Consider the following 25,709-nt stretch of genomic DNA (forward strand, 5'->3'; position numbering starts at 1 on the left):
TATGAATGGATGAAAGTGTTTAGTTGCCTCCTCATGAGGACTATGTAACACAAGGTTGAGCTTAATCTGGGTTCTTGCTGTTTCTGAATGCTACAGAGACATTCATGTTCGAAAAAAAAAAAAAAAAAAATTGCTGCTCAGTCTGCAGAGAGGTGAAATTAAAATGGGGGGGGGGTCTGTAAACATGTAGTATACAAGAGGTGCAGTGGAATTACTTGTATGTTGAGAGATGATAACCAATTTACATGAAGTATAAGACAATGGAGATGGATGAGAACTGAGATGTGGAGAAAGTATATTTGAATAGCAAATCTATTGAGGTTGTTGAAGTTTTTTTTTTTTACCTTGATGATACCATTGCCGTATAGGGTGGAACAGATATTAGTGTGCTTGTAAGAATTAGATGTGAATGGAATAAGTTCAGTGAACTTCTGCTGTTACTAACCATCAGAAAATTACCACTGTTGACCAAGGGAACAATCTATAATGCATGTGTATACAGTGTGATGATGTATGGAAGTGAAACCTGACTAGTGAGAGTTGCAGGAGAGAAATGATATAAGAACGATATGATGGATAAGTAATGTGAGTCTTAGAAGACAGGCTTAGTTCAAAGGAAGATTGGGCAGTATAGGGAAATAGTAGATTCTGATAATCTATATTGAAAGAATGGATGAAAGGTTTTTGGTTAGTAACAATGTCCAACTCACAGGGAAGGTCAAGGAAAACCTTGGAATAAGTGATAAAAATAGACCTAAAAGATAAATAAAAGCCCACCATGGATAGGATTCTTTGGAAGTTGATTTCTTCAAGCTGTCCAATGCATGCCAGCATGTGGAATACATTCAACCAAATATGATATGATGTAAGTCTGAAGTTGGAATATAAAAATAATGTAGTTTCACATAACAATCAAAATGAAAATAGCAGTTTGAATAATCCAAAAAATAAGATTTGTTTCTTAAGTGTATTTTTTTCTTTTAATTCAGTCTTTCTTATCGGATTTGGAAACTGATGTCACTGAGAAACGTAAACTTCCCAAAGAAATTGTCGCTCAAGTTTTAAGTGATGTAAGCACCGACATCTTCAACCGACTAAGGTAAATGCTTTTATTTAGATTTTATTAATTACACTAACTTACCAGAGATAGGTTTTTTTACCTCAGCAGCATTTAATCAACTCTGCAAGACTAAAGAAACAAAAAATTCATCTTGTTCACACTGCTATATGGAAGTAAAACTTGACGTCTCAAAATCAGCCAAGAGAGGAAATCAGAAGAGTTTGATTCCAACTGCTTTAGAAATCTTCTAGGTATTAAATGGAGTGATCAAACTGCCAAGAAGTCGGAGACTTCACTAACCAACAGGTAGTATCATTAATAATATGCAAATGATGTCTAGGTTGGCTCAGACATGTTCTATTGATCCTAGAGAAAATTGCCAACCAAGTGCTCTGATTGGGGGATCAAAAATGAACTGGACATTTGATTGCAACAGGAAGAAATTGGAGAGGTGTTGTGAATTTGGCTTTAGATTAAAAATGATGGTTTACTTTGACTGCTTCATGCATCGCAGGAAGCAAGAGTTCCTAAGTCTAAGTAAGATTACAATATGCCATTCAAAAACATTTCCTTTTCATTAGATCTGGTTTTGAAAATTATTTTCATTTTTCATCGGCGTGTTTCAAGCTGAGAGATGTTTTATAAATGACTTTCAACTTCTATTTGTGGCCATTTCGCTTCTGCTATCCACTCAGATCTGGTCATCATATCTTAAATGACCTACTACAATTGCCATCAATGCAATGCCATCAACACACTTAGGAGCAATTCAGATGGAGTATAGATGATGGATGAAATGCTCTATCAGTTGAGATATTAACGCATTTATGAGCTGTATTTTTGCCACAGCTGGCTAATTTAAAATAACTAGCTTTCTTGAAAAATATTATTTTTGTTCTTGCCCAGAATTTCCCCTGTATTAAAAACATAATAAAGAAAAATCTGTATGGTGTACCTCCGTGTCATATAATGAAAATATATTCCAAAAATTATATAAATTGATCAAGTATTATTTTTTAAATAAGAAAACAAATTTTATGAGTAAATGACTTTCTCCTCCACCATTTTAAAAATTTTACAAGAAACCAAGAGAGGATAACTCAGCAATACTAGATTTATGTTGTATCAAACTATTTGATCAAATTATGTGATTTTTTAGAATATGATATTTTAGTTTTGTCACAGACATTTCAGTTTTCTTTATTTTTGTTTTTTAATATAGGGGAATTCTAAACCAGAACCACTTTTTTTATATTAAGAACTGCAATGATTAATTTTTGTTTTTCTTTGCAGCAATTTGAATTTAGTAATTGCTGCCCATTTATCTGATCGAATTCTTGAAGGTGTCATTGAATCTTTGTCAAAAAGTCATAAACAATTGGTGAGTATCAAAAATATATTTTTTTTGTGATATAGAGGAATACGTGAAGTCAGTAGTAAATAGTGTCAGATAAAAAATTTGCATTATACTTAATTCTTTTTTGCATAAAATAATAAATAAAATATTGTTTCAAATTTTTTTTTAATATTATAAAGAATATAGTACTTCATGAAATATTTATTAACGTCTTTTTTTCTTCGTTTTTTAAAAACTTTTTTCATCTGACACTGTTTGCTGCAGACTTTGTGTTACCTATTCTTCTGCATCACATTGTTTTTTCTTTTTTCTTTTCTTTTCATTTTTTAATCTATTATTCCTTCCTTTTTGTTGTGCTATTCAGACTGTCTGAAGATACTTTCTGACCTAAAATCCATCAAGCATTTTTATTGATTTTTTTTTTCCTTTATATTTGCAAAACTCAATCATATTCTGCAAAGTCAAAAACAAGAACAACAATTTTTCTATACAATAGAAAAGCAAACAAAATGCTATGAATAAATATTTGGAGATATAAAGAACTTGACACATAAAGGCCTTTTTCAAAATTACTGGATTCAGCATTAAATAACTGATGTTTGATATGCCACAAAACAACCAAATCAAAACCTTCCTATTCCTTTTTTCTTATGTTTTCTTTTTTCCATTTATTTTCACTTTTTATTCCTCTTTTATTCTTTTCTTTTAATCTGAACGTTTTACTATTTTTGTCAGATTTTTATCATGTAAAATTGAATTAGTTATCTCAAGCTTTTGTGTCATAAAAAACAACTACAATTCTGATTTTGTATTTCTAAAACAGTCAACATTAAGATCAGCAAGTTTGACTCAAGGCTTTCCAATATTTTACTCTCTTGCAGATATCCAAATTTCCTTGCCAGACTCACTTGTTTAAAATTGTGTTATGTTTGTAAAATATTCCTGCTTATATTTTTATTTTTACAGACTAATGAGTTGAATGTGAAGAAACGGCACCGTTACAGCAGTTGTTTTGATTCTGACAAAAACGAAAAAGCAGATTTGGAAATTCCAACAGAAAAACATTCTGAGAAAGCCACTCTCGAAGACCATGAAAAGGAAACTCCTGCATTGAAGTGTTCTCCAGGTGTAAGTAACCTTTCTCTGTCTCATACCTTTTTTCTCCTGAGTATGATTTTGTTTTTCCTTTGAGAGGGTGGTATTTCACAAAACTTCTGCATTTTTTATTTCTTTTAAATTAGTTTTCTCTTATAAGAAATAGATGACTGTTCAAAGTTAAATAAACTTTAATAGATTGTCCGATCAATAAGGAAAAAGAAAAAAACTCTGTACACCCTGGTGTTTCGAAGCGTAATGCTTCTCGTCAGAATAGAAGAGAAAGATTATATATAAACCAGCATAGGAACATTAGCCTAAAAATAAAAAATATACCATAGGTAAATAAAGGCTGAATAGAAAGTAAAAAATAGAGATAAATAGAAAAACTATATATAAGGAAATATACATATCTATAGGGAGAAATATGAAAAAGAAAAAAAAAAATGGAGAATTATAAAAAAAATATATTTGTGTATATGTATTTTGATAGGTTATTGTATAAGATTCTTTATTTTTATCTTTATCACTTTATTCATTAGTTTTCTGTTGATATATGGATGATCATTTCCAAGTTTCTATGGTCTTTTGCTTTTAATATACAATAAATTTAAATTTGGAGAAAAACCTGCACCATGAATCAATAAAATCTGCATTTGAAGAAGAAAGTTTGTAGAAATCTCAACATTGGTGAGAATAATAATCCAGAGAAGAAAAATAATCAAATCACCAATAATGAAAGAAATCTTGTTCGATTTTATCATACTTTCTCTGAAGAAACCAGTGTACTGCATCAGTTGGCAAGCTATGTATAGAGGTAAAAAAGAGTTAAATAGTACCAGTGAGTTATCTACCCCTGCGACAGAAGTGCTGATGAGTTATCTGCACCTTAGGAGTGTATAAGAAGAGATGAAAGTAGTCATTTGCTTTTTGAGTGAAACTCGACAATGAACTGTTGTACAACGTCTTCCATACTTTACACTGTGATCTGGAACCAATATGGGAAAGGAAAAGGCAAGACAGCTAAGGAGCACCTGGAACATGTGTCACAAACTTGCTGTAACTTTTGCGTGGTTCTTGTCCATAATTTCCCCTATATTAAAAAACAAAAATAAAGAAAAATCTGTATAATTTACGTACTTGTGATGAAACCAAAATATCGTATTCCAAAAATCATAAATTGATCAAGTAGTTTTATTTTTAACTAAAATAAAATTTTATGATTATCTAAGGAGTGATTGTCTTGCCACCCATTTTGAAAAATATTTCAAGAAACAGGGAAACAACTCAACAATAATTCATACTTAGTTTATGTTGTAATGCCTACAAATCACCATTATTCGTTTAAAAATGATTTTCTTGATAAAAATAAAACTACTTGATCAATGTTTTTGTTTTTGTTGTTTTTGTCCTGTTTTTCATCTGTAGACATTTTAAAATCAAATTTTCTTCAGCTGAGTAATCTTTCCTTTGTTTCTTAAAAGCAGTCACCTCCCCCTTTTTTTGTTTTCACTTTGAGGTATTTAAACTTCATTGAGAATCAGAATTATATAAGTATATTTTCATATTTAGGTGATGTTGTGTATTTAGTTCTTTTCACAGGTTGAAATGTCAGCAGAAATAAATATCATAAAATTGAACATATTCCATTTCATATAAAATTGTTCAAGGATCCTTCCAAGTGTAATGCTTTTATTTCATAATTTAAAAAAAGTTGAAGGGTTACAAAGACAGGCCATTAAAACGAGTGATTGTTTGTGCTCCAATATTTATTTTGCTACATAGTCACCACTATTTTCAATGGACTTTTGTCAGTGATGGGGTGATAGCTGTGCATGGGTGTCTTGAGTGTGTTTTATCGCTTGCATCTGTTGTCACTCTGAAATTAATAAACCCATCTCCTAACTGTACTAGCATTAACTACATTTGCTTTGCAAACATTTAACAGGCACCAGTGAATTTTCATTGGTTCAATTTTTTTTTCAATGATGCATCTCTGCTTCTGATGCATACCCATGATAGGAGTTACTTTCTTTAGTCTCCCACCATCAGTATCTGCAACAGAGATGAAACTTTCAGGTCCTAAATGTGTAAGTTTAATCATCATAACAATGCAATTTGTAATCCCCTATGATCCATTTGGATGGAATAAAAAAAATAGGAGGCATTCTCTTTGGAACACCCCATCATATTTTGTGCTTGGTCAACAATGAATACTAATCAACTTTTCTGTTTTATTCTGAATTATTCCTTGGTTTTCTGTAAGGATGTTATATTTCTGCTGTGTTTAAAAGAATGATGACACACTAATATATGAAAATATGACAATATATCATTCTTGTTAGTGAGGTTATAGTTAGTTGTTAGAAGAGAGATGCACATACAGGAATTTGATGGATTGATTCTTCTTTGGTGCATTGTCACTGTAGCTACACCAGTGTTTTATTTGGTCATTTTTGTTTCACTGAATTGATCTGATTTTGATTCGACTTGATTGCACTTGTGTAAGCTTTTTGCCAAAAATCACCTTTCAAATATCATACATTAAACTGGTCTTCTTTTTGACAATTGATCAAGTGTGTTGTTTCTTCCCACATAGGTGCCTGGTATCAGGTTTATAATTTTTATTCAAATGACCTTTTGGTGCATTTGATAATTATTTTATGTTGTTTCTTGCATTTGTGACCGGGTGTATGTCTTTGTCAAAATTATTTCTCAGTGCACACAACCTAGACATTCAACAAATTTACTTGTTATTTTCTTGTAATCTGTTAGAATTTAGCCGTGTATTCCTTGTCTCAAATCTGGATAAAATCTTTATTGATGGATAGAAGAGAAATATATATAAACAAGCATAGGAACATTAGCCTAAATAATAATTCAGGTTTTCTTGCTTTCCATTTTAAACTTGTATAAATTCCATATGCTTATCAATAGATGGCCCTGTCGGTGGGGAATTAGAATACGCCGACTGCCCCCCTGCAGAGGGTAAAAGTCCCTCAATGGGGGTCCTGGATATGACCTTAAACTATATCCAGTGGTGAGGCCCTAGCTTGTGGGCTTTGAGAGTGTGGAGCCACCCTTTAATTACCATTGCTCCCAGGCCCACTCTGACCTGGAGTGGTAGTACCTGTTAGGGTCCCAACTATGAATTAAATAGAAATCAATGGGAAAACAATAAATATATTCTATTAAAAAAAATTTTCTTCAAAATTTTTGGATTCGGCATTAAATAACCCGAAAAGGGTTGATATGCCGTAAAACAAAAACAACCAACCAACCATATCAATAAAATTTTCACTTGTTTGATGAAGAACTCCTGAGCATTATAATTGGATATCAACAAAATGAATTTTCCAAAAACAAAAACAAAAAAAAACACTTATGTATTGATGTGTCATGTCAAAATTATTTTTTTAAATCCAAAAGTTACAAAAAGTGATGAAATAGATCTGCTAGAACTATTCTTTACAAAAAAAGACAAAAACATTGCTATTAACATCAGAGGTGTGAATTTCCTTATAGAAGCGTTGATTTAATTTAAATAAAATAAAATACATATCAAAGCAAAATAACAACACAATATTACGAAAATAAACATTTTACTTGTTCAAAATTTCAAACATATCTGATATGTATTTTATTTTACATTGCTATTATCGTTGTTGATCCATCATTTTTTAATTTGAAATTGCAGAAATTTACTGAAAAGAAGGTAAATGTCAGTTTTTCATATGGATTTTTTGCAATTATTCTTCTATGCTATAATTTTTGTAATGTTTACTGATTTCGACATGACCTGTAATCACATAATGTTTTTACTTAAAATGTATTTTTTACATCCACTTAATCCAAAAGCCCCAAACTCCCATATATATTTCTGATTATGATAAAGAACTCTATTTTTAAAGGAAAATATAGAGCACTATAAAAACATGCTCCCTTCCAATATATATACATAATGTGTATAATCTAGAGATAATGTGCATAGTAATTGTCTGTATTTTTGAGATGAGGTGTTTTCATTTATTGAAATTGTCAGACTGACTTCCTCATCTTAACAAACGGTTCCCCAGTTCGATACAAAACACCTGATGAAGGCCAGAGGGCAAAACGGCCGAAACGTTGTGACTATAACAACCAAGATGAGGAAGTCAGTCCGACAATCTCAATAAATAATGTGCATAATCTAGAGAGCTTAGTTTCCTGTTCAATAAAAACAATCCACCCAAAAACTAATTTAGCAATACACATGAAAAAATTTAAATGGCTTAAAATATCTTAATAATGGCATAAATAGAGCTTGATGATCTAAGAAAGAATCTTTCAATTTTGAAAATCTGACTAAAAATGAGGAAGTTATGACTATTTTTGTATCTCACACATTTGTATATTTTCCCTCTTTAAGACTACTGCATTTTGTCATATTTTTTACACTACTTTTTCAGTAAAAATGCTATATCTTTCTTAAAACACAGCAGTAAGTAATAAAATTTGCTATATCAATGTACTTTTGTGCAATGAATCCAAATATAACACTGAAAATACAGAGAAATGGTTTTTAAGCACTCTGCAATAAATGCGTATAAATATGCTGCAATTCCATAAAAATACCACGTATTCATTAGAAAAAAAAAGAAATTAGAGAACTCAGTTACATTTTATATGCAAAACATTGAAGTTTAATACGAGAATTGTTTTAAAATGAATGTATCAAGATTCTTTGGTATCATTGGAGATTAATACTTTCCATTAAATCACGCTCTTTCTGCCTCTCCAAAATATGTCATTCTCACTTTTTTAAGCAATTGCATATAAACATCCCGAAAAATTTGTCAGAAAGGAAAAATAATTAAATAAGTTTAATATAAAAATTTAATGTAAAATAATCACTGATTTCATTGTCGTTTTAGTGTTTTAGGGCAGTTAGCCAATTTTTTTTTCATATGGAAAATAAATCCTGTGTGGTTTTCCGTTTTTGATAGGAGTGTGCTTTTGTTTTTAGACAATCGTGTGTGATTCTAAAAGGGTCTTTCTGAGAGGAGGGGGCTTGACACTCAGATTTCCGGCTAATGGTAAGGTTGAGGTCAATCACGTGTTAATAGCCTAAAAACTTGGCAGTAAGAAAAGAAACAGTTAGTTTAGAGTGGTGAATTAGTTTTAAGAGGGTTTATATGACGAGGAATTGCCATTCAGACTTAGGGTTAAGAACGTGTTTTTGTTTTGGAATGAGTACCATTCAGACTTGGGTTAATGTTAGGGTTAAGGAAGTTTGTTTTGGGGGAGGGGTCTTGTCACTCAGATTAAGGATTAATAGTAAGACGTGTTCAATTTATTTACATTTCTTATAATAAAAAAGAGACTCTGTTAAAGGAATTTATCCTTTTGATCAAAAGTAATAAAAAATATTTTAATCCCAAAAATTTTAAAAATATGAATTAATTTCTTAGCTGCAAAATCTTTATTTTATTTTTGCTCTTTTTTAAATGACTATTTTTAGCTGTGATTTATTTTAAAATTAGTCAAGCATGAATTTTGTTCATTGAAATTTGCATGTAATTGACAGCACAGCAAAAATAAAATGATTTTGTTTGGTAGCAATGTTCAAAATGGCTGATTGGCATGAAATTTCAAATCAACAGGCATAATACACGTGTGTATGTGTGCTTGCTACACTGGCATGGTAATGTTTTTGCTACACTGGCATGGTAATGTTTCAATCCGTAATTATGAATAACTAAGATTCATTAGACAAAAAAGTCTATCTTTTCCTGTAAGTTTTCATATTGGAAAGTATGTATGTGTATATATATATGATGATTCAACGTCTTGTCAGACGAGTGCCACTCCCTCAGACACTTAGTCCATGAGCCCAAATACCTAAGGGAGTATCTATACAAAGATGATGTTACAGAGTCTTAGATTTGTACGACAGCTAAGTCTCTCTCTCAGTTCAAAATGTTGAGATCCAGCAACAAGCAAGAGCAAGATGGCAACATTTCAAAGTTGGGCAAATTAAATAGACAGGCGATCCCTGTTGTTAACTCATAGATATTATCATTTAGACAGCATATAAAAAGTTTTAAGAATGAGCGAGCGATCCCCCCCCCCCCCGGGAAAAAAGCCTTTAACAGACATGCACAAAAAGCGAACATACATATATACACACACACACACGTTTTCGCTTTTATATATAAATAGATAATAATAGATGGACAATAGATATATATGGTACAACATTTTGTGAATGTTTGATAAATTTTTGTATAACATAAATTTGTGTATGAACCTTTTATATGTGAAGATGCACGTGTGCAGTTACTTGGCCGTGAGCATTTCCTTTGTTGTACTAGACCAGTCTCGTCCGCCAATCCAGTCAGCACTGCAATGAAGAATCCTCATGCCAAGCAAAACTAGAAGTGCAGTCAATAATAATAAATATTTATTTTTAATTTACAAATGATACTTGTCTACTTAGATGAATGATTTGCAGCATTGAATCTTTGCTTGACCAGATTGAAACCTATAAGTCCCATTATAGAGTCTTGACTGAGAGCCCCAAAGAGGTCCTCCTGCCCAGAGAGGTGCAATAGCCAAAATACCTTGGTAGTTCTCCCAGAAGCAACTGCCTTTCAAATGTTCCAACTCCCATTCTTCCTCCTCTTCTTCCAGGGTGAGAGGCTGGTTATAACTGCCTCTTTCTATTCTCCTAGGATCTCTTCATCCTTAGCACGTTCTGGCTTTTTGTTGGTGGTCATTGTTCAGCTGCCCAGAGATGACATTCACTGAAGATAACATCCGACTGGTTTTTGTCACCATTATTTTCGAAAGCACAATGTTAATAACATAAAACAACATAACCAAACCAAACATTTTCTTAACAAGAAGTTGGTTCTAGCTAGATCATCCTCACAGGCGTATGACTTTCATTTTTCATATTATTTGGATTCTTCAGACTACTGTTATCTTTAATGTCATTTTCACAATGTTTCGGTCGATGTAACCTCCAACCTTCTTCAGCTGTATCTTGTTGAAATCTGGAACGTTTCTATCAAACTCGGGAATTTAGACAGAAATTTGAACTGAACCCTTTATTTACTTCACGGGGGTAGTATGCTCTCATTCTATCTGTCATGACTGGATAGAGATCCTAAGTAATTTGCGATTGTATTTTTTGGTCTTCCACACTGAGAATTGAACCTTCGTCCTTCAGGAGAATATAACTTTTACAACTGACTCATGGCACAGTGGTTAGTTCTTGGAAAAATCAATTGTAAAAGTGATATTCTCCTGAAGGTTGAAGGTTCAATTTTCAGTGTGGACGACTGAAAAATACAATTACAAATTACTTACTACCTCTATCCAGTCCTGGCAGATGGAATGAGAGCATGCTACACCAAGGAGGGGTTGGAGGTCTATTTGAAATTCCGTCCAAATTCCAGAGATACACCTAAAAAAAGGTCTGAGGTTACATCGGCTGAAACCTTGTGAAAATAACACTAAAGATTGAACAGTATTCTGAAGAATCCAAATCATATGAAAAACCGATCTTCATCTAAAAAATTCAGAAACTTTCATTTTTGACAGATCTTAGAGGATTTTACATAATGTAAGGTGTGGAGAGATAATGTTGCTTATTAAATTAAATTTTTTTTCAGTTTTTTTATCACTTAATTTGCATGCTTTTTTTTGTTTGTTTGTGTTTGCTTCCACTTGTAGAATATTAGATTTGTTTTTTTGGGGGTTTGTTTTTTTTTTTTTCCATGTATACATGTCTTGTTTTTTTTGTTGCATGTAGTATAAACCCTGTGAATTTTACTCGGATTTTGATGACTGTGATGTAAGTATTCCATACTGCTTTTAAAATGTCTTGCACACTTTGCTTTTTTTTCTCTTTTTTCTCATACAAAAATGTCTGCTTTTAGTTCAATGGAGGCAACTTGCTGGCGTTTTAATACAAAATAATGGCTTGAATATTATCAGTAAATTAACAACTTCAATTAATTATATAAAATGTCTAGATTATATCATATTTTGGCATTGGTAATTATCAATTTGCTTAGAATATCAGCAGAGAGTTATCTATATAGCTGATTGCCATGTTTCTAAATATTTTGGATGTAGATTGATAATTCATATTTTAATTATTCAGACTACCATTCTCATCTTGAGTGTTAGTTTCACAACATTTTGGATGATGTAATCTTCGATTTTCTTCAGATGCATCTTGTCAAACTCTAAAATCTTTCTATCAAAGTCTGGAATCTGCACATAATTTCAAAATATAGTGATAAGTAGTAAGATTGTACACCTTAAAACAAGAATAGGTTTAAGGTTCCCAAAATTCTTACTAGAATTTTTGACAAAGATCTTTGGTGCAATGGATAAAATGCTTGGTAAAACCCAAGGTGGGTTGAACCAGTTTCCTCCTTCGAAGGAAGTTCCATGGGAGCATGGAATTGATGATGGTGATGACGACGTTAGTTTTTCTTCTTTTTTTTTTCAGCTTTTACAAAAACCTCCTACATACATTGCCTGGTATTCTCAAATGATTACCCATCTAGTGCTGACCAGGATCAATGTTGCTTAACTTTAGTGATTTAATGAGAACTGATGTGTCAGCGTGATTATGCCAGATGCTAACCCATGAATTAAATAAAAGGTTTCGTTCAAAATTCTGTGTAGATTGCAAAAAACAAAAAAAGCATGCAAATTAAGTGTAGATTGATGAGATTGCAGTAGAAAAATTTAAGTTTGATAAAATACATGTGAAGAAGGTCGAAGGTGACATCAACCAAAATGCTATAAAAATAACACTCAAGATGAGAGCAGTAGTGCAAAGAATCCAAATAATACTATTTAGCTGAGTGTGTATTTTTTCATGGGTGTATGTAATGAATTCTTTTTTACCATAAGTATTGGATCCTATGTGATGCCCTGATTTGAGAGTTTTCAGAAAAGTGCAGCCACTCCTTAGTTGCTCTTGCTTCTGAGTCAATACATGTCAAGACCCCTTTTTTGGGATAAATTGAAACTATTATTTACAACTATTTTAAAAATATCATACCCCCCCCTCTTCCCCAACAAAAAAACAAAAGGCACATTGTCACTGAGATGTAAGGGCTACTGTAAATTATGAGTCAGATTTATAGGGGCATCCTAAGTGGGAAGTCATGCAGCAAGATGTTTGTTCAAATTACATTCTGTTTGTTGGTACAATTGAGGAAAAGGAATGCAGGAAAAGAATTCCAAAGGCAAACAGTTTAAAGGAAGAAGCTATTAGAGTAGAAAGCTTTCTGGGGAGCTTTACTTTACTGTAGTAGTTGGATTTTGCTGTTTGAGACAATCGGAAGTATTTATGTTGAGGGCCACATGTGCAATAAGTTCATTGAAACACATTCCGTTGAAGTGTTTGTAAAACAAGCACAGGGAAGCAATGTTGTGGAGATAGAACAGGAGTTGATTTGCAGATTCATTTGTTTTGTCAGTGTACATTCAAACAAATGAATCTGCAAATCAATCGTATATAGAACATGTACGTTTTAAAATAAAATAATCCGACAACAGTTGATATGCCATAAACACAGCAACCAACCAAAGTACAACTTTTTGTTTTTTATACAAGGGAGTAACCAATTATCAAGACTTGAAGGCCACTTAAGGATAAGGGTTAATGAACATGAAGTGGTAATGTAGTAATAGTTTAAATTGGGTAGAATTTGATTATTTAAGGCAGTGTTTCCCAACAGGGTCCATATTGTCCACCAGAGACGTGGACGGTAGCCAAATTTATCATATAGGGATGTCCCTGGGATCCTTTAGGTGGTGGGGGGACTGAGAGCTTCCTCCCAATTTTTTCTGGATTCACAATTTATGTGGAAATTGATTGCATCACTTTTTTTAATTGGAAAAATTAATTCCAGAATCGAACTCGATAATGTTGACAAAGCTTAAATGTTTTCTGAAGCTGATTGATTTATGATTCACATTTTTAACAAATCTTATCTATCAAATGAATCCTGGCAAGAGTGACTAAACCGATAGACCATAGTTAGGATTTATTTTCTATTATAATTAATGTACAAGGAGTGTATGTTGATAATAGCAAGGCAGTCTTGAATAACCGAATGAATGTAGTGAAGCATGATGATCCAAGACTTTTTCTATCAAATATGGAACCAAATTTTCCAAAACTTGTTGCTGATCATCAACAACAATCTGCACATTGATTGGTGATTCCTGTGATTATTCTGATTTTTATTGATTATTGTATTAGCAATGGTTTGATATATTAATTGACCCACTTGATTTATAGTTGTTACTGTTCCCATTCGATTTATAGTGTAGAATTTTTTTGAATAAACTTTTATGACTATTCAATTATTTAGTTTTTTGAATAAACTTTTATGACTATTCAATTATTTAGTTTTTTGAATAAACTTTTATGAATATTCAATTATTTAGTTTTTTGAATAAACTTTTATGAATATTCAATTATTTAGTTTTTTGAATAAACTTTTATGAATATTCAATTATTTAGTTTTTTTAATAAACTTTTATGAATATTCAATTATTTAGTTTTTTGAATAAACTTTTATGAATATTCAATTATTTTTTTAATAAACTTTTATGAATATTCAATTATTTTTTTAATAAACTTTTATGAATATTCAATTATTTTTTTAATAAACTTTTATGAATATTCAATTATTTTCACTTTATGTACTACCACTACTACTAACATTATTATGTAAAGATGCATGTAGGGAGTGGGCAGTAGTAGGTATCCGAGTTCTAGGGCAATGCTTGCTGAAAAAGGCTGGGAAACTCTGATTTAAGGGGATGGTTCAAGAACTTGTTTACATTGGACTTAAAAGCTATGATATTGTAATCAACCGGGAAACAGTATTATGTTTGTTTTTGTTTTTTTTTTTGTTTTTTTTTTGTTTTTTGACTACTATTCTCAACATTTCAGCACATATAACCTTTAATCTTATTCTGGTACATCTTTTTGAACTTGGGAACCATTTCATCGAACTTGGAGAATCTTTGTCAAACTTGGGAGCCTGGTTGGAATTTTGTCTTCATTTTATCTTGTATTCTTTTATATCTTATTATTTTTTTTTTAATGTCTCCTATATTTGCAAATAAGAGTAAAAAAAATTTTTTTTCTATATTTCTGAGTATTTTGATAATTTTTTTTTATATACAAGGGAGTCACTACTTATCAAGGCCTGAAGTCCACTCAAGGATTAGGGTTAATGAGTATAAAGTGGTCAGTCAGACAATATCTAAGTGATTGGTAGTAAGTGGAAATTTGATAAGATTTGATTATTTAAGGCAACGGTTTAATAAGAAATTTACATTCGCTTTGAAGACAACTTTATAGTAAAGCAGGTCTGCAGTACTGAGTTCCACAAGCTGATAATTCTGGTAATGAAATTTTGTATATGGAATTTGCATTTAGATTTAAGCACATATGGACAGTGGAAGCAATTATAAAACCAAAATATAAAATCATATAAGATTATTTGATTTCATCTGCTTTTTTTATGTACATATAATTTTTTTCTTCTCTTTTTTCTTGTAGATATTATTTTTGTTAATCATAAACTCCTAGTCGCTTTTGTCTCTAATTTTCTCATCTATGACATTTGCACAGCTTAAATGTTTATTTAGCTTTGTCTCAAAAAGCACCTTCTAAACTTTACCAATTTGCATGATCGCAACTGACAAATCTCCTGTCTATAATACAAGCTTGTTTTTTTTTTTTATTCTGAAAATACAGGAATTAATTAAAAATACAGGAATTTAATTAATAAAAACAGAAAATGAATTAAATTGAAACAAAATGAAAAAAAAAATGAAAGTGTTGTGCAATTGTTTAAATAAAAAACTTATTCAAAAGGAAATTTTTATTTTAATAGAAATATTCTTGTGAAATTATTTAAAATTTAAATCTATAATTGAAGTATAATTGAAATTTATTTTGCCATATAAAATATAGATTAAAACAAATAATGGAATGCTCAAAGAAAATATTTATTAATAAAAAAAAAAAATTCTTGTCTTTGTGTAATTTCAGTATTGTGAAAATAAGCACACTCATCAAAAACTGAAACTTTGTGAAATAAATTCGAAACCACTGTGTATAACTTTGACTTTAATACTCCATAGAAAGCAACAAGTAATGGCTTTTATAATGCATCCAACAAGTCTTGTAAATGACTTTTATGACAATAATTTCATGCAGACTGAAGAAATAACAATATTCCAACTTATCATGAAGCTGGCTGACAATTTCAAAATGATGTAATGGATTGCCAAGTGTTGGTTAATAGCCCATTTTTTCCTTTTAAATAAATTTTCTTTTTTTAATAATTACACAACACTTTAATTTTTTTATAATTACACAACGCGTTCATTTTTTTTTTAATATTTACACATTTTTTTAAAAATACACTTTCATTTTTTAAATAATTACACAACACTTATTTATTTTTTTAATAATTACACGACACTTATTTATTTTTTTAATAATTACACAACACTTATTTATTTTATTTAATAATTACACAACGCCTTTATTTTTTAATAATTACACAACTTATTTTTTAATAATTACACAACTTATTTTTTTAATTATTACACAACTTGTTTTATTTTAATAATTATACAACTTATTTTATTTTTAATAATTACACAACTTATTTTTAATAATTACACAACTTATTTTATTTTTAATAATTACACAACTTATTTTATTTTTAATAATTACACAACTTATTTTATTTTTAATAATTACACAACTTGTTTTTATTTAATAATTACACAACTTGTTTTTATTTAATAATTACACAACTTGTTTTAATTTAATAATTACACAACTTGTTTTTTTTAATTATTACACAACACTTTTTTTTTTAATTATTACACAACACTTATTTTTTAATTATTACACAACACTTATTTTTTAAGTATTACACAACACTTATTTTTTTTAATTATTACACAACACTTATTTTTTAATTATTACACAACACTTATTTTTTTATTATTACACAACACTTATTTTTTAATTATTACACAGCACTTATTTTTTAATTATTACACAACACTTATTTTTTAATTATTACACAACACTTATTTTTTTTTAATTATTACACAACACTTATTTTTTAAGTATTACACAACACTTATTTTTTTAATTATTACACAACACTTATTTTTTAATTATTACACAACACTTATTTTTTAATTATTACACAACACTTATTTTTTAATTATTACACAGCACTTATTTTTTAATTATTACACAACACTTATTTTTTAATTATTACACAACACTTATTTTTTTTAATTATTACACAACACTTATTTTTTAATTATTACACAACACTTATTGTTTTAATTATTACACAACACTTATTGTTTTAATTATTACACAACACTTATTTTTTTTAATTATTACACAACACTTATTGTTTTGATTATTACACAACACTTATTTTTTTTAATTATTACACAACGCTTATTTTTTTAATTATTACACAACACTTATTTTTTTAATTATTACACAACACTTATTTTTTTAATTATTACACAACACTTATTTCTTTAATTATTACACAACACTTATTTTAATAAGTACACAACTTTTATTTTAATAATTACACAACTTTTATTTTGATAATTACACAACTTTTATTTTGATAATTACACAACTTGTTTTATTTTGATAATTACACAACTTGTTTTATTTTGATAATTACACAACTTGTTTTATTTTGATAATTACACAACTTGTTTTATTTTGATAATTACACAACTTGTTTTATTTTGATAATTACACAACTTGTTTTATTTTGATAATTACACAACTTGTTTTATTTTGATAATTACACAACTTGTTTTATTTTGATAATTACACAACTTGTTTTATTTTGATAATTACACAACTTGTTTTATTTTGATAATTACACAACTTGTTTTATTTTGATAATTACACAACTTGTTTTATTTTGATAATTACACAACTTGTTTTATTTTTAATAATTACACAACACTTTTATTTTTAATAATTACACAACACTTTTATTTTTAATAATTACACAACACTTTTATTTTTAATAATCACACAACCTTTTCATTTTTTTTTTAAATTTTGTTTATTTCATTTAGCTTCTGTTTTTTGCATAAAACTCAGTCACACAGCCATTTTGTTTCTAGACCATTGTGTCTCAACATTTTTTTTTTTACAGTCATATATTGTTACAAATTAAATTCTCTCAATATTAATCATATATTTCATTAAAATATTTCATTTTTCCTGATATCACATCATTAAATAAACCAAATATTTAGTTATTGTATGCATTCTTGTTTACATGAGAGGAAAGACACAGGTTCGATTTTTAATGTGGAGATAATTAAATTCCCAAAAAATGGCATTTGATTTGGACAAAAATAAAAATTGCCTTAGTCAAGAAGGATTTTTTTCTTTAAATATATAGAACATTTTGTTTGATCTTTGAATTTCATAATCAAATTTCATTTTTAAGAAAAGCCAGTTACTAAACTTACCCTGTAATATATTTTAATGTACTTTTGACGATTGTTTCTTATTTCTTGAAATAAAAATAATTATAACCATCCAGTTTTGATTTTTATGATGCTTTGAGTGTCCGTCTCTGGGATGAGTAACATCTCATGTCTGCTTTCCATACGATCTGATTCAATACCAATCATGTTGAAAGCAGTCAGACCACTTCATACACACTCGGTCGGGCCTTCCTTGGTCTTTCTTGTTCTTGGTGTATTTGAAACAATGTTACGTTAGAGATGTGGGTGATGTCCTGACCGTAACGTGAAATCGTACATGGCGGGAGAATAAGGAAATACATGTTAAACAAAAAATAAGAGACGAGTTATTACTTGCTTTGTGTTTCTTTGCAACTGAGACTACAACATGTGGGTCCCATGTGTAAACATGTGCAATGTCACATATTCATGTGTGTTATTGAGTTGATGCAGACGGTGGCACTCTGTACATGGCCAAGCCACATGAGATGTTGAGCGTGCAAGGCATCCAAAATCTCACCAATACCAAGTTTCTGATAGAGCACTACTAAAGTGATTCTTTTCTCTAGTTTGCTGCTGCACGTGCACCTGATCATGGCATGGTCATAACACAGAAGCAGTTGTAAATCGGAAGAATTTAGGGCTCATGTCTCCTTATCATACAAGATGCTGGAACAAATAATTGTTAAAAAGACCCAAGTCCTGATAGAAATGAGTCAAGATGTAAGTATTAACAGCAGCTTCCTGAACCTTTTCTAAGCAATACAAGTACAAACAGTGATAGCGTGTTCGCAACCACCACCAGCATTCAACATATCAATAGAAGATAGTTTTAACATCATTGGGTGTCATTCACGCACAAGTGTCACCATTCAACCATCAATTGAGTGCTCTTGATTTAATCCTGAGCAACATCGGTTCTTGCTAGTATATATAAATATATATTCTGGTGCACTTTATGGTTTGTTTTGCGCATTTCATCTTTGCAGCTTATCAGAAGTCCAGAGATCATTTCAAGAACAAATGCTGAAGCAGAAACACACAAAAAAAAAAAATGCACACAAAAAAAAATTTCCATTGAACTTTGTTTCCTTTGGGGAAGCAAGGATATTTTTCCTTGCTTTTTTAACATGTATGCTCTTTTGTTAAATGTTAACATTCATCGAGCTTTTATCTTGAATAGATCTAAACAATTTATTAAAAACTAGCAGAACCTGTTTCTTGGCATTGCCCGAGGTAATATAAAAGGATACTAACTAATTAAATTTCTAAGAATTACTAAGTTATGTTTGCACATACGTGCGTACCTTCCCCATCAGAAATTCTCCTGGAACCTTATTTTGTGTTTGTATATACATGTGAACTGGAAACCTTTAATATAATTGTGTGTTATTTAAGAGCAGTAACAAAGAAAATGTATTCCCTATGTTAGTTTGTAAAATTAGTGAAATTGTAATTTTGTTTTATGAAGTGGTAAATAAATTAAGAAGATTGGACAATACTTTCATGTTAAAAACAGTTTAAAATTAAATGGACTGATGATATGCTCACATCCAATTTTCTGTATAAAAATGAAAATTCTTTGTACCACCTTAACCACAAAAGATTAAATGTTTATGAAGAATTATTGGAAAATGTTGAAACTTAGTTCTTTCCATGAATGAGAAATCCTTCTAGACTGAGGCAATTTTATAAAAAAAAAAATAGGATATGCATCAGGAACATTTTGTGTGTTTACATCTGAATTTGAAGTACTTAACATAATTTTTATGCATTATTTCAGGGTGTTGGTCAAAAAATGTAACTCTTTACTTTTCCTCCTAGATGAGGATGAAAAATGAAACCGTTAGTCCTCAAGTTTTCTGTTAAAAGAACAATAAGATCCATACCCCAGTTTCCAAAGAAGTAACATTTATAAATCATATTTTAAAATGCAAAAACTATTCGACTTTCATTGTCCTTAGTATTTCATTGAGACTGAGGTAAATATAAATTTGCCTGGAGTAAGTATAGCTTTATGTGGAAAGTATTTGTTTTTCATTATCACTAACTTTTCCTTGTTTGAGAATTCCTTCTCGTCTGAGGTAATTATTAATTTGAATTCAGTGACCCTTTTGTTTTTTTCGTTTTGTTTTGTTTTTTCAGCATATAAAAATAATGAAAATGTGAAACTAATATCATGTTTACATTATGAACACCTCATTACAACATTCCTATGACATAACGATTTTAAAGTGCGTATTTGCATGTGTTAATGAAAATAGTAAAATCAACTAAAGGTCAGAATTTCATGAATGTTTTTATACTTACTCACATTTGGATGAATTGATATTTAAAATGCACTTTTTTGTGAAAAATATTACAAATTGCAAACAAATTATATCATAATTGAAATGTTAATATTTTAGAATACTGAAATAATCAACCAGTTTTGTCATTTACAGTGAATTTGCAAAAAAAAAAATGTAATGAATTCAATTTTAGTGTTTTTTTTTTGTGAAAGAAATAAAGTTTTTCAATAATATATACGGCAATCAGTTTAATGGCAAAGAATAAAATCTCCAAAATAAATAATTTTTAATGGAAAAATGAGTTAAAATCAAGTTCCGTCTGTGTTTGTTTATACTTACATCAGTTGGTGTTTGTGCTTTGCAACAATTGCCCTGGAAAGGTTGCTTCTGGGATATGTTAGCTGTTTAAATTCACTTATTAAAACTACTTTTGTCAGCAATAACAGTCATAATGTCTGATTTGTATCCATTCGTAAAAACAGAAAAACGAGTTTTGTTTATTTATTTCTCAATGCTGAATAGTTTGATACGGTTCAAAAATTAAATCTTTGAATGAACTCTTTTGATTCATAATGAAATTTCTATAGATATAACAGCAATTCTAGAATTGGGCAGCACTCAATAATTTTCTCAAACAGTTTCGTAAAAGTCACAACAGTTATGTCAATGATCATGCGGTCCCTATGAGCCAAATTAAGAAAAGGTGAAGCATACTTAATTTTGCTGAAATCACCCCCACCCTCCTCACACCGAAATGAATAATAGGAAACAATTATACAAAAAAAAAATTCACAATGCTTATTTTTATTTATTTATTTATTTATTTTTTTTTTTGCAATATCACTAAGAAAGTTTAGGGAAAGCATGTTTTCAATGTAAATGATTGAAAGAGAAAAACAAATAGTGGAAGCTGTTCCTATGAAGACACTTAAAATAGTTAAAAATGAAATTGTGAAAAAAAAAAGGTGTTGATATAATTAATGTTTCTGTTGAATGAAATGTGATCAAACTGTATGTTATGTTTTAGCTGCCAATGTCACAGCTGTAGTTGAAACTGGCTAGCGGCCAGTGAGAAAAACACAATTTTATTTACTTACTTATGGGCGTTACAGAATGAGTAAATCCGATTTATGTGGAAAATTATGTATTCACTGGTTTTGTAGTGTAGCAGTTTGAAAATCTGTTATATTATGGCACATGCGATAAAGGTTTCTATGTTTTTGTCTTAGCATATAAGGGCTGAAGCCATATTGAATTTTACGAACCTGATTCTGAAGCTGTTCGAAAATGCAATCTCTTAAACTGTAGAACAAATCTCAACAGCCAATCAAATTGATGGAAACCAAAAAACCAAACGAAAGGGAGTGGTAATTATTTACATAGTGAATGAGTATAAGATGACTGTTGATAAGACAACATAATGAAATGAAATAATTAGACACGTGAACCCTATGAAAAATTTTGTAATGGTGTAAAATAGAAGAGGTAGAGGACATAATAATGAGTAAGTATCCTGCTTACACTGACAATGTTGACAGATTAAAAAGGGTTGATATACCATGGAGGCAAATGTTGGGATTCAGACGGTGGAAAAGAAAAAAGAAAAGGAAAGAAAGAAAAAGTTGTCTTAGCTAGAACACCTGTAAATATAACTTGTTTGGGAGAGTGACTCTCCGCAGAAATATTATTTATTGAATAAAATCAAGTGATAATAACCAGAAAATACATCAGTTATTGGCAGGTAGTGTGACCATATTGAATTTATATGTAGTGTCTGTGTTTGTATTGCTATAATGTTTTTGTTTTTTCTGAAGGGAAAAGTAGTGTTTCTTAAATATAGCGATATATATGAAAATATATATTTTTTCATATATATGTATAAACAAACATTGTTAAAAATAACAAATTGTCTGATTAATTATACCTTTTTTTTTTTTTTTTTTCTTTTTTTACATGGAGGTCACCACTTATCAAGGCCCGGAGGCCATTCAGGGATAAGGGTTATTGTGTGTACAGTAATCAATGGGATAATATTGCAGCAATCATTAGTATTGGAAATTTGATAGAGTATCTTATTTAAGGGGGCGATTTGTCAGGAATTTGTTTATGTTGGACTTGAAGACATCCAAGTTGTAGTCAGGTGGGAAACAGGCAAACGGAAGAGAGTTTCACAGTCGTGCACTTCTGAGAAAGAAGCTCTGCTCATGGAATCTACATTTGGATTTAGGCACGGATAAAGAGTGGAGAAAATTATTGACAGTAGTTTCAGCCAGACGGGTGTTTCTCATGAAAGATTAGCGAGGGGGGACAAGAGATTGGAGCTCAGATAAGCACTTGCCATGGAAATAACGATAAAACAAAGACAGGCTAGCAACGTCTCTTCTGTGGGAGAGAGGCTGCAGGGAAGAGAAAAGGGCATCCCCCACTAAGCTACAAAGTCTATTCTGTACTCTGTCAAGGTAGGATAGGCTGTTTTTAGCAGCTCCTGCCCAGATGTGGCAGCAGTACTCCATCCTTGGATGTACTTGGCTTTTATATTGATAGAGAATTGCATCAGTAGTGAGATATCTTCTGGAGCGGTCCTTGGCAACAGACCTGATGTACGTGTTCCATTTCAGATCAGGAGTAAAGGTCAAACCTAGAAGCTTGTCAAAACATGGAGCCTCCCCAAGACTAGAGCCATCCATTTCAATTGATGCCAGATGGGGATCAGAGCGTTGATGATGTAAAGATAGAAGCTTGGTTTTGGATGCATTAAAAGTGACCCGCCACCTCTTCCCCCACTGAACCACGCGCTCAAGATCAGAAGAGAGAGAATTAGAGAGAACTTTGTCATTTACGGCCTTTGATGTGTTGCCATAGATGGTCGTGTCATCAGCATAGATGTCAATGAATGATTTAAGTATGTGTTTAGGGAGATCATTGATGTAGATCAGGAAGAGAGTTGGGCCCAGGATGGACCCCTGAGGGACTCCAGCATTAATACTGTGGGCCTCTGATTTCTGCCCATCAACCACTACTCTTATGAGCCTATCAGAGAGATATAATTTAATGATTGAGAAAACATTTCCAGTGATACCGTAGCTGGAAATCTTGTGAAGTAGGCCCTTATGCCATACCTTATCGAAGGCCTTCGATATATCAAGAGCAATTGCCCTGGAAAGGAAGCCTTTGTCAAGAGATTCACTAATCCTATGAGATATAACCATTAGCACATCTGCTGTAGATCTTGCGGAGCGGAAACCATATTGCATGTCACTAAGAAGGTTGTTTCTGAGAGGTAATTGGCTACTACTTTATTTAATATGGATTCCAACAACTTATTCATGACACGCAGGAGACTTATTGGTCTGTACTGAGAGGAGATGATTCTTAAATACAGGGCATATTGATGAGGTTTTCCAGGGTGTTGGAAAGCACTTCTCCTTAAGGCAATGCTTAAACAGTTTTGTAAGTATGGGGGCAAGTTCTGGTTGGAGCTTTTTCAGCACTATAACTGGAATGCCGTCTTGGCCAGTTGCTTTACTGGAATCAAGGTTCTTGATCACGCACAGATATTTGTATGTTGCATAGCGTGTTGTCCGTTATAGGAGGAAATACAGGGAGTTTATGGCCTTTGTCGCATAGGGTAGAATTAGCTGCAAAGTTCTTGGCAAATAGTCTGGCCTTGTCTGATGCTGACGAGATGACCTCAGGTCCATTGATGATGGTTGGGATAGAACACACGCTTCTATTCAGGATCCTGTTTGCTATTTGCCAAAACTGGTGGGAACCAAGCCATCGCTTAGCTACTTTGGATTTAACGGACTGAGCATAAAGCTCTCTTGCATTTTTTATTGCTCTTTTACAGTGGTTGCTGGCAGTCCTGAAAGCAGCTTTAGTCTCAGTGCATCTATTACGTTGGTAGCTATGGAAAAAGTGATTTCTGTGCTTGATTGCAGTAGCACATTCTGGGGAGAACCATGGCTGGCTGTTAGGTTTTTGTTGGAATTTTTTGGATGGTATGAATCGGTCTATGCCTACAATTAACCATTCGGTCAGATCTGATACTATAGAGGACACATCCTTTTTAAACATGGAAAGCAGAGGTAAATCAGATATAAATGTACGGAAGCTATCCCAGTCAGCCATAGAGTAGCGATATACAGTACAGTGGAGAGGTACGTCTGAAGACTTATTATATTTCATTTTTATCTTAACTGCTACAACGGAGTGGTCAGAGGATCCCAGAGGAGATAGAACGGAACATGAACACAGCTCAAGGGAAGTTGTGAGGAAAAGGTCTAGAAGGCTTGCATACTGACCGGTAGTATCGGGCACACAGGTGGGTTCGTGAACAATCTGAGTGAGGTCATAAGCAGTGGCAAAATCATGACAGAACCTCCCCTTGGCATCGGTCTTATTTGAGTGGGTCAGCCATTCCACATTATGGACATTGAAGTCACCACAAATGTGAATGTTAGCCGAAGGATGAGCAGACAGGATGTGGTCAATTTTCTCAGATATACTCTTAAAGTTAGTAACCCCACTGTTGTGGGGCCGATAGAGAGCAAATATAAATGCAGTGGTGTAAGCTAGTGCAACCTGGAAGCACATATAAGGTAAATTAGGGTCTTTTCTGGAGATATCCCTACCACATGGAAAGCCATCTTTAGTGTAGGCACATATTTCATGCCCATGGCGATCTTGGGGGTCAGATTTCGATGTTAAGTTAGAGTATCCTTTAATTATGAATTTGTCTTAGAAAGAATATGTCCGGTTTCATCTCCTGTAATTGGAACGTAGACCCCTGATGTTGGAGAAGGTGACCTGGTAGTAGGGGTGTACGTTGGAGGATGGGGTTCTAGGTTTATTCGGGGTTTTTTTTGTTTTTGTTTTTTTTGTGTTAAAATCAAAAAAATAATGTATGTTTCATATGTATAATGAATTGGACACGTGCAATCGGATACAGAGATACAGTTTTCTCACTGTTTCAGGAAAACTTACTCTGTCTGATTTTCGTGCTCGTTTCACGGCTACTTTTTCTCTTTTCTCCTGATTTTTTTGTTTTTTTTTTCACCTGATGATTTAATGAAGAATTGAAAACGTTCATGAGACATATTATTTTTGTGATTTTAAAACAAAAAATATTAGAAAAATTTAAAAATAAAGAAGGTATGATTGAGCAGAAATTATACCATGTTTGCTTAAATGAAAAAATTCTGTCTAAATACATACAATATAAACTGCATCTACAGATTATATGCCAGATATTTTATGTAAAATTCATAGACGTGTGTTATTAAATGAAATAATTTGTACTATACTATGTATAGTGAATAAGCAT

General features: G+C 31.3%; 1 protein-coding gene across 11 annotated transcripts in view; it reads left to right on the top strand.

Moving 5' to 3' along the window:
* LOC145254910 (F-actin-uncapping protein LRRC16A-like) overlaps positions 1-25,709 on the top strand; it is a 377,977-nt gene that overhangs the window by 271,927 nt on the left and 80,341 nt on the right. For 6 of the 11 annotated variants that reach the window (XM_080113854.1, XM_080113857.1, XM_080113856.1 and 3 more), the window contains exons 24-26: positions 990-1,099; positions 2,354-2,441; positions 3,384-3,545. In XM_080113854.1, coding sequence (XP_079969980.1) covers positions 990-1,099; positions 2,354-2,441; positions 3,384-3,545 — 360 coding nt within the window. Of the gene's footprint in view, positions 1-989; positions 1,100-2,353; positions 2,442-3,383; positions 3,546-11,310; positions 11,353-25,709 lie in introns of all 11 variants that reach the window. The other 5 variants (XM_080113852.1, XM_080113855.1, XM_080113853.1 and 2 more) reach the window with 1 other exon arrangement.

This window comes from Euprymna scolopes, chromosome 30 (assembly GCF_053919585.1).
Source record: "Euprymna scolopes isolate OS-2025 chromosome 30, ASM5391958v1, whole genome shotgun sequence".
NCBI classification, from domain to species: Eukaryota; Metazoa; Mollusca; class Cephalopoda; order Sepiida; family Sepiolidae; genus Euprymna; species Euprymna scolopes.